At 41.5% G+C, this 13,248-nt stretch overlaps 1 protein-coding gene and 1 pseudogene across 1 annotated transcript in view; both read right to left on the reverse strand.

Moving 5' to 3' along the window:
• LOC135462995 (inter-alpha-trypsin inhibitor heavy chain H4-like) overlaps positions 1–9,431 on the reverse strand; it is a 32,324-nt pseudogene extending 22,893 nt beyond the window's left edge.
• LOC135462997 (gamma-aminobutyric acid type B receptor subunit 1-like) overlaps positions 1–13,248 on the reverse strand; it is a 54,423-nt gene that overhangs the window by 973 nt on the left and 40,202 nt on the right. Inside the window, exons 12-16 of the mRNA XM_064740319.1 lie at positions 9,342–9,488; positions 8,443–8,550; positions 7,422–7,544; positions 6,305–6,633; positions 790–924 (exon numbers count right to left, since the gene is read on the reverse strand). Of these exons, the coding sequence (XP_064596389.1) occupies positions 9,461–9,488 (28 nt within the window). The 3' untranslated portion in view covers positions 790–924; positions 6,305–6,633; positions 7,422–7,544; positions 8,443–8,550; positions 9,342–9,460. The remainder of the gene's footprint in view (positions 1–789; positions 925–6,304; positions 6,634–7,421; positions 7,545–8,442; positions 8,551–9,341; positions 9,489–13,248) is intronic.

A 13,248-nucleotide genomic window follows, 5' to 3' on the forward strand; every position in this document is an offset into this window, starting at 1 on the left:
TTCAAAACGGTGCACAGTGGTCGAGTATTCTAGTCATGGGCATGTGCGATGGACCTTGGCTGCAGGGTACTGAGGAGTTGTAGTGTTGACAATGAATGAACAGTTATGGCTTAACGCCACATTGCCAGTACTTTAGCACTATTGTAGCGGGAATATATTAAGACCAAAAAGCTGTTATGGCTTTCGACGAGGTGGACAACGTCGAAAATTGGAACAAAAAGAAAACGAAACGCAAAAAAAAAAAAATTTCAAGTCGGGTAAAAGTTGAAAACCATACTAAATATAGTTTAAATATAGGATTGTAATATGTTTAAAACATCTTTTCAGTATTCAATTACAGCTATCAAATAACTAAAATATATAGTTCGTGGCTGTGAAGAATCTTAGTCGGATATCGGCTTAAACAGTCGACTAGAATATGTTTTATATCGTACTTATAACAACATGTTGTACACCGGGAAACTGTGCCCCTGTTCAGGACAAAATAACTAGAAGGGCGAGCACTGCACAGCTTTCAGTTTGTAGCCCTCAAAACACCACTTGTCCTTGAGAGAAGTTAAAACTGCTTCATGTATTTAGAGCCACCTAATTATTCATTCCCATCAGCAGCCGTACATCTATATTTAGTAATCATTTACCTATGATTATTGGTGCCTAACGCCGCCATATTCATTTACACAGCGACAGTTAAACTTACGGATGGACAAAACTGGAATTCAATACTTTGACGTTGCAGCCGATCTCGCGTGGTCTGATTCGACGCAATACAAGTATATTTTGTTAACCCACCTCTTTTATCTTTTGCTTTAGCTCTGATATCAGCCTGTCTTCTGTATTCATCTCCCCCTGTCGCTGTGACATCGTCATCATGTTAGCCACGATGATATTTTCTGTTGATACTGAGTTCGTGAAAATAATGTGAACCTGGCAAGAAACGGAATCGTGAAAATGTAAATAATGTAAAGGTCGCAAAAATGGGAAGCCATAAGAGTGTAAATGATGTGAAAGTGGCAAAAACAGTAACCCATTAGAGTGTAAAAAATGTGAAAGTCGCAAAAATAGGAAGCCATAAAAGTGTAAACAATGTGAAAGTATCAAAAATAGTAACCCATTAGAGTGTAAAATTTGTAAAAGTCGCAAAAATAGGAAGCCATAAAAATGCAAACAATGTGAAAGTCGCAAAAATAGTAACCCATTAGAGTGCAAAAAATGCAAAAGTCGCAAAAATAGGAAGCCATAAGAGTGTAAATGATGTGAAAGTCGCAAAATAGTAACCATTAGAGTGTAAATGATGTGAAAGTGGCAAAAACAGTAACCCATTAGAGTGTAAAAAATGTGAAAGTCGCAAAAATAGGAAGCCATAATAGTGTAAACAATGTGAAAGTCGCAAAAATAGTAACCCATTAGAGTGTAAAATATGTGAAAGTCGCAAAAATAGGAAGCCATAAAAATGCAAACAATGTGAAAGTCGCAAAAATAGTAACCCATTAGAGTGCAAAAAATGCAAAAGTCGCAAAAATAGGAAGCCATAAGAGTGTAAATGATGTGAAAGTCGCAAAATAGTAACCCATTAGAGTGTAAATAATGTGAAAGTCGTAAAAATAGGAAGCCATAAGTGTAAATGATGTGAAAGTCGCAAAAACAGGAACCCATTAGAGTGTAAAAAATGTGAAAGTCGCAAAAATAGGAAGCCATAAGAGTGTAAACAATGTGAAAGTCACAAAAATGGTAACCCATTAGAGTGTAAAATATGTGAAAGTCGCAAAAATAGGAAGCCATAATAGTGTAAACAATGTGAAACTCGCAAAAATAGTAACCCTTTAGAGTGTAAAATATGTGAAAGTTGCAAAAATAGGAAGCCATAATAGTGTAAACAATGTAAAAGTCGCAAAAATAGTAACCCATTAGAGTGTAAAATATGTGAAAGTCGCAAAAATAGGAAGCCATAATAGTGTAAACAATGTGAAAGTCGCAAAAATAGTAACCCATTAGAGTGTAAAATATGTGAAAGTCGCAAAAATAGGAAGCCATAATAGTGTAAACAATGTGAAAGTCGCAAAAATAGTAACCCATTGGAGTGTAAATGTGGAAGCCATATGAGTGTAAACAATGTGATACTCGCAGAAATGGGAAACCACCAGAGTGTTAATAATGAGAACTAGCAAAAATATGAAAACATAAACGTACCTAAGAGAAGAAATTATTCATGGAGTTAAAACAAAGTGAACTTAAAACAAATATAAAGCTCATTAAGTGAAACCATTGTAAAACTGACGAAAAGGAAACCATTGAGGTGAACTTATCACGGACCTAGCAAGTAGAGGAAACAATTAGCGAGAGAGTAAGGTGAAACTGTGGAAGATAGTCAAGCATTTGTGTGAAAATAATGTGAAACTAGCAAACAAATAAATTTTTACAGGTCAAAATGACATGAACCTAGTGTCTGGTGACATACATATAAACCTGGCAGTACAGGAATCCATGCAGCTCGCTAATGATTAACTGCTGCACACCTCACTCAGCTCATTGACAACTGACTGCTGCACACCTCATGCAGCTCACTGACGATTGGCTGCTGCACACCTCATGCAGCTCACTGACGATTTACTACTGAACACCACATGCAGCTCGCTGACCATTGACTGCTGCACACCTCATGCAGCTCGCTGATGATTAACCGCTACCCACCTCATGCAGCTGCCTGACGATTAACTGCTGCAAACCTCATGCAGCTCGCTGACCACTGACTGCTGTCAACCTCATGCTGCTGGCTGAACAATGACTGCTGCCCACCTCATGCTGCTGGCTGACCACTGACTGCTTCACACCTCATGCAGCTCGATGACCATTGACTGCTGCACACCTCATGCAGCTCGCTAACTATTGACTGCTGCCCACCTCATGAAGCTCGCTGACCATTGACTGCTGCACACCTCATGCAGCTCCCTAATGATATACTGCTGCACACCTCATTCAGCTCGCTAACGATTGAGTGCTGCACCGCTCATTGAGCTCACTGACCATTGACTGCTGCCCACCCCCTTCCGCTCGCTGACAATTAACTGCTGCCCAACTCATGCAGCTCGCTGACCATTGCCTGCTGCCCACCTCATGCAGCTCGCTGACCATTGCCTGCTGCCCACCTCATGCAGCTGTCTGACCATTGACTGCTGCCCAACTCATGCAGCTGGCTGACGATTGACTGCTGCCCACCTCATGCCGCTGGCTAACAATTAACTGTTGCCCACCTCTTGCAGCTCGCTGATCATTGACCGCTGCCCACCTCATGCAGCTGTCTGACCATTGACTGCTGCCCAACTCATGCAGCTGGCTGACGATTGACTGCTGCCCACCTCATGCCGCTGGCTAACAATTAACTGTTGCCCACCTCTTGCAGCTCGCTGATCATTGACTGCTGCACACCTCATGCAGCTCGCTGACCATTGACTGCTGCACACCTCATGCTGCTGGCTGACTTTTAACAGCTGCACACCTCATTCAGCTGGCTGACTATTGACAGCTGTACACCTCGTGCAGCTCGCCGACAATTCACTGCTGCACACCTCATTCAGCTGACTGACTTTTAACAGCTGCACACCTCATTCAGCTGGCTGACTATTGACAGCTGTACACCTCGTGCAGCTCGCCGACAATTCACTGCTGCACACCTTGTTCAGCTGGCTGACTATTGGCAGCTGCAAACCTCATGCAGCTCACTGACGATTGAATGCTGCCCACCTCAAGCAACTTCCTGACCTTTGGCTGCTGCCCTCCTCATGTAGCTCGTTAAAGTTTGACTGCAGCCCATCTCATGGAGCTCACTGCCCATTGCCTGCTGCCCACCTCATGCAGCTCGCTAAAGATAGACTCCTGCACACCTCATGCAGCTTATTGACCCTTGACTGCTGCCCACCTCTTGCAGCTCGCTGACGATTGACGGCTGCCCACCTCATGCAGCTCGCTGACCATTGACTGCTGCCCACCTCATGCATATCGCTGACCATTGCCTACTGCCCACCTCATGTAGCTTGTTAACGATTGACTGCTGCCCACCTCATGCCGCTCGCTGATCATTGCCTGCTGCCCACCTCATGCAGCTCGCTGACGATTTACTGTTGCCAACCGCATGCATTTGGCTGACGGTTGACTGCTGCCCACCTCATGCAACTTGCTGACCTTTGGCTGCTGCCCACCTCATGCAGCTCACTGACAATTGATCGCTGCACACCTCATGCAACTGGCTGACCATTGACTGCTGCACACCTTATGCTGCTGGCTAATCATTAACTGTTGCCCACCTCTTGCAGCTTGCTGACGATTGCCTGCTGCCCACCTCATGCTGCTGACTGACGATTGACTGCTGCACACCGTATGCAGCTCTCTGACGATTGACTGCTGCCTACCTCATGCTGCTGGCTGACGATTGACTGCTGCCCACCTGATGCAGCTCATTGACGATTGACTGCTGCACACCGTATGCAGCTCGCTGACGATTGACTGCTGCCTACCTAATGCTGCTGGCTGACCACTGATTGCTGCCAACCTCATGCATCTGGCTGACCATTGACTGCTGCACACCTCCTGCAGCTTGCTGACCAGTGACTGCTGCACACCTCATGCAGCTCGCTGACCCTTGAATGCTGCCCAGCTCATGCAGCTCACTAACCATTGGCTGCTGCCCACCTCATGCAGCTCGTTGACGATTGACTGCTGCGCACCTTATGCAACTTGCTGACCATTAACCGTTGCCCACCTGATGCAACTTGCTGACTATTGACTGCTGCCCACCTCATGCAGCTCATTAATGATTGACTGCTGCACACCTCTTGCAACTCGCTGACCATTGACTGCTGCCCACCTCATGCAGCTCGCTGACCACTGACTGCTGCCCACCTCATGCAGTTCGCTAACTATTGACTGCTGCCAACCTCATGCAGCTGGCTGACAGTTGACTGCTGCCAACCTCATGCAGCTGGCTGACCATTGACTGCTGCCAACCTCATGCAACTGGCTGACGATTGACTGCTGCCCACCTTATGCAACTTGCTGCCGATTGACTGCTGCGCACCTTATGCACCTTGCTGACCATTAACCGTTGCCCACCTGATGCAACTTGCTGACTATTGACTGCTGCCCACCTCATGCAGCTCATTAATGATTGACTGCTGCACACCTCTTGCAACTCGCTGACCATTAACTGCTGCCCACCTCATGCAGCTCGCTGACCATTGACTGCTGCACACCTCATGCAGTTCGCTAACTATTGACTGCTGCCAACCTCATGCAGCTGGCTGACAGTTGACTGCTGCACACCTCATGCAGCTGGCTGACCATTGACTGCTGCCAACCTCATGCAACTGCCTGACGATTGACTGCTGCGCACCTCATTCAGCTCGCTGACGATTGACTGCTGCCAACCTCATGCATTAGGCTGACGGTTGACTGCTGCACACCTCATGCAGCTGGTTGATCATTGACTGTTGCCAACCCCATTCATCTGGCTGACCATTGACTGCTGCCCACCTCATGCAGCTGGCTGACGATTGACTGCTGCCCACCTTATGAAGCTCACTGACCACTGACAACTTCCCAAATGCAGCTCGCCCAGATTCAGTGGGGGCTTTAAGTCAGGACGTTTTTCAGATTCCTGCTTAAGGGATGTTGTTTTCTTTAAAAAATAGGAATTCCCCCAAACATAAACCTCGTAGCAGTCACATAACATCTCTTGCAACTAGATGGGAAATCGTCCCTCTGTGGCTCAGGTCAATTGTCAAACTGCCCACAGATCTGCAAAATTACGCAAGGACTTCCTCGGTATGCGGTGGAAATTGTTATGTAATAGGGGTAGCCTATGAAATAGGCGAAGCTAAAATATTTGTTTCTAACCATTAGACTACTGTAGGTCGTTAAATGCAGAGGACAATATTCTTTCTGTCCAGTGGTAGTACTTAAAACAAATTTTGTCTGACGAGATGTACCGTGAATATATGCCACTGTTTTTAGCAGACATTTATTTCGAAGCTAAACTGATACACAGTTGCCCCCTTTTTTGGGGTAATTGTACGATATGCTGTTCGCTGAAGTAAATAGCGCTGAGCTTTCATTGGTAGAATGCTGTATAACATCTGTATAGATTTGCATTAATACCGTTAAACTTATCCAATAAATATATTTTTTAAAAAAGCTATATGTAAAATAATGTATCTATATGCACAATATAAAAAAGAATTTCTTGTGTAGTTCAAATTCACCGTGTACAACACAAATCGACTGGCAGAAGTAAAATATAATCACCGGGATTTACCTTTGGTATAAAACACAATGCTAACATCACAGTGGTAGCAAAGTTAATACTGCCGGCCAAACTGGCGTAAGCAAAGTCTAACTCCTCGTTGAACACGACGGCGACTGGAGCCACAACACAGCATAGTACTACAGTGCTGTAGATGGTGATGCCAATATTTCGGGCATCGCTTAGCACGTCTATCTTTACCACACGATTCTCCCACGCCAAGAAAGCTCCGTACAGCAGTAGTAAACCCTTGTAGCCGAAAACACCCCGATCCAGATGTTTTCTTGCCGACAATAACAGTGTTCTATGTGGGGAAGGATGACGACGTCACGGTCTTTGGACTACGAAGAGAAATTATATTCCTCAGTAAAGCATACCACCTTTATAAATGTTATTTTAGCTGCGAAAAATATCACTGGTTTATGAGTAAAACTTTTGGCATCCTAAATTTTTACAAGGGCTTTTCGTTTAATTTATTTGATTGTTGTTTTACGCCTTACTCAAGGATATTTCACGGCCAGCATAATACTGGGAGGAGACCGGGGGAAACCAGCAAAAGGTTGCTTGTACCTTCCCACTTACAGTCGGAAAGGAAGCCAACATGAGCTTGACTTGAACTCACGGCCACAGCATTGGTGAGAGGCTTCTAGATAATTACGCAGCACTAGCACGCTAACCAACTGAGCCATTTTCGTTTTATATTGACCGCAGTGGAAGAGAACATGGAGTTTGAGGGAATGCAACAATTGTTGCGAATGTGAGGTTGTTGGGCTATGGCGAGGCGGTCGCATTCAAGTCGTTGCTTCGTGTAATTGTCAGATTTGTTACAGGCTAAAAAGGAAAGTTTTGAGATCGAAACTCTTTTGTCTATGGAGGTGAAAATAGTCCTTCTGTATTGCAAAGAAGTTTCCTGTATTAGGTGCCCTAACAAGCAACATGTCATATACATACTTATTTGAGGTTTTGCATAGATGTATTTTAAATTAGACCTGTAACTGTCTTCTGTGGTTGGGCCTGTTCACATAAGACGCACGTGTGCTGATAACTTAGCCAACAAAATAAAGACATTAGTCTTCTTGCAAAAAAGCATAGAAACATTGTACCCTGCTTTCTGATTGCTTAAGCTCACCTCCTGTGGTAGACTGATGTTGGAGCCAATTGGCCTGTCTATTACGTCCCACGTGACCAATAAAATGGCGTCGATAAAGAGTAGCACCATGACTATAATCATAAGCTGGGAGTCTCGGATTGTCTGTGATAAAAAAGATAAATGATGATTTTAAAAAATAAGAATGTTGGCGAGCGAACATTACATTTTGATCATTCTCAATACTCATCCTATCAGAAGTTTGTTTGTTTGTGTGAGGTTTAACGACGCTTTCTGCATTATTTCGTCGATACCACCAAGGTGCCTGCTTGCAGCAAACCGGAATTCATGTTGACATATTTACTGTAATGCCTCACTGGAACGCGTTCCAAGACACCAGACACGTCGCCGCACTAAGTCACATTACATTGATCATTTCGCCTTACATGAGGGGCGATAATCTTACCATGTTTGATTTCTTTCTTTTCACAGTATGATAAAACAACATTACTTTTTAAACAAAACTGTACCACTGACAAAGAACAGAAACATACATTTGTAAGTTTTGGGGGGTTTTGATCAGTTTCCTTACTAATAACGATTCCAGTTTCACAAACTTTGAAAGGCGTAAGTCGTTTTTTTTTTCTGCTGTGCTCCTGGAAAAAGACATGCAACGGTAGGCCTATCAATTAAAAAAGAATATGCAAATATACACGTTGTTATGAGGCGCACCTTAATGCGTACACTTGAACTTTTACATGCAGTGCTCGCTACAAGCAAACACTGAGGTACTTTTGTAGGTGTAACGAGAGTGACCTTCCTTTTCGAATGTCCTAAAAAAAAATCACTATTCGCCACAATTATGTATACGTTTACTTATAAATGATTTTTTTATCAATAGAAATACATTGTTACTTTATACACACTTTAATTTTTTTTTACATTTCTTTTGCCTTAAATGTATGCATTCTCTCAAACTCTCACAACGTTCAAACGAGCGTTCTTTATTCAGACTTAATCACCCAAAATCATTTCACTTTGAAAGACTTAAACATGTACTTACTCGTTTCTTCATCTTTGAATTGGAAAATATTCTGTGTATTCTCCAGGCTTTGGCAAATGTAGCCCCAAAGGTGAGGGAAAATGATATGGGTAGCAGCCACTGTTTTACCTGTACAGAAAAAAAACACCTGGATACAATACCTAGATATTCTCTTAGGTTAACCAGATACAGTTTGTATAACTCAGCTTTAAACGTTAGTCTTTTTCTGCCATTTTACACTGGTGTGAGTTTATTTAAAGCGGCTACGAAAGCTCAAATACCCGTCGTGCTGCCTCACTGCATCATAATGATGGAGGACAAACGAAAATACACCCAAACCCTTAAAAACATTTTAGTGTTTTAATATTAAACGCTAAACTAATCGTCTAGATTACTAAATTAAGCGTTTCAGAGTCGCTAAGGTGTAAAGTTAAACATGCTTTCTTTCATTTTTTCCCTAGGGACGTGGGTGGTGTGTGTTTTAATGTCCAGGAAACCTATTCGGCACAATGACGTTGTTTAATGTCCTTTTGAAGCATGTGAATACACGGGTTAAACTGTTATGTCTTTAATTTCCTCACTACGTCACTGTTCGTGTATGGTTGTGCGCGTAAAGCAAAGATGTACTTCCAAGCACCCTACTTTCACAGTTGAAAATGATGTGTTTGTTTTAAAGCGTGAAAATGGCTTTGTTAAACAGCAAGGAAAATGCGATCGAGCCCATTGCTTTCTGTTTGCTATCGCCACAGAATGTCGGTCCCTGACCAGTTAGGTCGCAGATTCAAACCCAGCTCTCATCATTTCGACTACTTATTTCAACAAAGAGTGTATCAGGCCAAAGGTGCTGTTCCGCTCTCTCCATTCCAGTTGATCTTCCCCTTCCTGGTCCTTAACCCCCAAATATACCTTTCCAAACTCACCAAACAGGTCACAGAAAAGAACGCTGATGGCTTCTCATCCAGTTTGAGCAGCGTGGAATCCAGACCCAGGAAAATGACGTAGTCGTACATGAAGAAACAGCCGACGCATATAAGGTAGTTCAGGTTTGGGCTGATAACTTCATGATACTGAAAGTAAACAGATTGCAGTCTTTGTCAAATCTTAGACTTCATAGCTACGTCATACATTGTAATCAACACACAGTTTGGGATATTTTATCAACCCATGGCCTTACTGATACGGAAGTACTAGCACTTATGTTTTTGCTAACCACAGATATTAGTGATACTGAAGGTACAGACTTGCATATTTTATCACATACTTTTCATCTTAGACCCAATAAATCATTATTTTGAAAGTACAGACATTCATTTTTATTCAAGCGTGGGTATGAATATAAAAAAAAATGAGTGAAAATATTTCTCATTACGGCGTAAAACACCAATCAAATAAATTGAATTTTTAATGACTATCGCCATCCAGGGTTTATTGATAACAATGCCACTGTGTTACTGGCCTTAGGATGTAACGTCATGCTCTATTCACAAAGGTAAAGCGGTCCACTTCGGAGAAAAGGCCCGATTTAGTAAAGTACTGGCTTGATTCTGGCTTTGATTTTCATCCTCGATGCTTCAACTAACACGATGAAAATAATTGTTTTTAAATCTGAGTACATGTATGACATTATTTGAACACGGAAAACACACAGAGAAGTATCAAAACACAAATTCTTACCACGTAGTCGAAGGGCTCATCATTTCGTTTTAGAGAATAACATCAGGTGTACAATGCAGCTCAAGTAGTTTTATTGGGGATTTGTATCAAGAGCATTTGGTGTTCATTATCAATCTGTAACTTAATTATGGCATTTGGACTTCAAGCACATTGGTATTGAAAATCAAAATAAATCTGCAATACCGCCAAAAAAACAAACAAACTTTCGGTACTTGGAATGACATAACAGTCGGTACGTTGCATGCTCCATGAACAGTGAATGTTGTAATCGTTGTTAATTGTGACCTACTTTTATTCATATTTATTAGTCATTTTAATGGCACAAAAAGTCTACAGAAGTAAATTATAACATGTATATGTTGAACTTTTTTTTCATTTTCACTCATATGGCGATATTTTTCAGTAACAAATGTCGCATATACCTGATGTAGTCTAGCACGTGGGAATACCGACAAACGGAAAATGTGACCCATAGAGGTGAATCGGCACCAGTTTTAACAGAGGAGACAACAAATAATATAACCCTAGAAGAAGGATGTAGACTGGCTAAAAAGGCCAAGGACATTTGATTCTGACAAGCTTTGGAACGCCATAAATGAACGTATGATCTGGAATTCTTAAGCGGTCACGATATACATCGGTTATAGGACAAGACAGCACCTGGCTAAAACACATTTCAGTCGAAAGAAGGATTCTCAAGCTTTCTAAAAAGTATTATACTTTATTATTTTCATGAGGTTTCGCCGAACAAAACCCAACAAAATGTCAATACTGCACAAATGGCTAGTGCGGATCGAGGCAGACATATTGAAGATTTTATCCAATCAAACACCTTGCGATCAGATTGCGCGTCCTAAGCTGTGACGTAGCCTTTACCCATTCATGCCATGAAGTGACATATGATAACACAGAACTCTTGCATAAGACATCATTTTGAGATCGTTAACAACGACTTACTTACAAATAGCCGAGGGGCCATTTCACACAGTGATGTGGGACAGGTCTGTATCATTTACGAACCACCACAGATGTAAAATCAGTTGATTTACAAGCCGTGTAATATTCAACGACGGTTTCACAAATTATGTCACATACCAGAATACTGTATCGGCCCAAACCGCATTCATCTCTCCAGTAGAGCTGGCTTAGACATGTCGTTCAAATTATACATATACAATTTTGGCGTTCATTTTACCGTTTTGTCATCAATTTCCAAATACCAAATACCTGTCAGTTAAAACTTCATTCAGAGATAACGAAGGTTGATGGGAATCAAAAGATGGCATCTCGGCGGACAATGCTTAAAATTAATTAAATCCTACGATATAATTTTTTTTTCTCAAAGTTTATCGGAGTTGAGGAATTTAAATTTTGCTCGTTTGTCCTTCTTGCATACAAGGGATGATTTTTTTCCGGTTTATTTTACAATATACAGCAAAATTATTGAAACGTCGTGTTTAAGCCAAAGTGCTTTCGGCAGCGATAACCAGGTCAGCACAGCTCTCGTCTTACTACCTCAAAACGGAAGCATAAAATTCAGCCAAAGTCGAATGTCTACATCAGCCGCAGTGGTGCTTTAGCTTTATTGCCACTTGGATCAGTGTTGAGCATGAATCTAGTTGTACAACAATCCTATTGTAATTCTGTAAATATTTAATAGGTCAAAATCACCAGCATTAACCCTCCCCTTTCCCCCCTCCCCCGGAAGCTACGACTTGATCCAGGAATATACCGGCCGTGCGCCTGCGGGCTAAGTAAACCGTAAATGATATGAGACGGTTACTGTATCAACAGTTCAATTAATGAAAGAAATATCCTTCCAGTTTGTCCAATTTCCGAGAAAGCTGTTTATCACTTGGACCTTCATCGCCGAAGTGCACAATTTTTATTTGCCTTCGGCTACTTCTTTGACATAATATGAAAAGTAACTTCGGTGTTAGAGAGCTAGAGTAAAGGTGATGTCACCTTGCTGTTGATAATGGAGAGGCCCCAAAACTGTTTCAAGACGAAGTTGCACTAAACTTTTACTGGGTTGAAAACAATATTAAAAAAAAAATATTTAACGCCTGTTTTCAGATACACTGAATGGTAGTCTTTCAGTGGGCATAAACATTAGTCAGGTGCTGTCATTCACTTTAAAGTAACCTAAAACACTCTGTCTCGTCACTCGTCTCTTGTGAACATCGTTAAGATGCATGGCTGCACGTCTGGGTTTATCAGTGCGCGCTTTTTATCTTAAGTTGATCAGTGATCTCTACTGTGCAACATCACAAGACTAAACTGTGCGCTTTTTGACCTTTATATGGGATAGTCGTTTGCCCTTTCCTTTTAAGCAAAAGATCAACCCAACCAGAGTATACTTTACAGTTATAAGGGGGAGATAACTCTGTTCCTTTTTTCTTGTTGTTTTACCTTGTACAGTTATATTCCTTAGACCGTGTGTTCCCTGTGAACCTCGTTCGTTGCGGAGATAATTAGTTTTAATCAAAGTTTGTTAAAGTTCGGTAACAGCATAAAATGTTGTTTTACATTTGGATTGTGTTTCCTAAACCAGTAGCAATGTAAATTTAACATATGATAGGGATAGAAACTGTATGTCCGGAGAATGACGAGTCGTTGTGATAAGAAATTGCTTCAATCCGATCTCCAGACTCTTCTAGACCATAAGGTACCCGTGCTTTTCACACTGTCATATTTTGTAGGAATTCAAACATGTTTAAATGTAAATGTTGCTACATGTAAAACCAATTGAATTTGTAATCACATACGTTAAATGTCGTTATAGAGAATGTGTAATGTGGTGTGCTAAGTTATGTTGTAAGTGTGATAAAATAACTTATTAGTTTATAGCTGGGAACTGGGTAACTTGAAGTACATTGTTTGTGTGGATTCTCGTCAATTCATAACTTGCACAGTGTATGAAGATGTCAGTAATAATACAGTCTGCTGGATTTCCTTAGTTTTTTTATCAATAGAGAGAACACCAGTAATTTGTATGTAAAGTACATGTACTCTATTCAAGTTTTTACATTAGTTTACTTCTGTAATTGAAATAATCTGTCCGTGATTGCATACTTTCATGGACTTTTATACTAAAACGGGTTTACTAGTATTTGTTCCCTCACAGCTAGGTTGCAGTCCACTTGGTTGTTT

This window comes from Liolophura sinensis, chromosome 2 (assembly GCF_032854445.1).
Source record: "Liolophura sinensis isolate JHLJ2023 chromosome 2, CUHK_Ljap_v2, whole genome shotgun sequence".
NCBI lineage: Eukaryota > Metazoa > Mollusca > Polyplacophora > Chitonida > Chitonidae > Liolophura > Liolophura sinensis.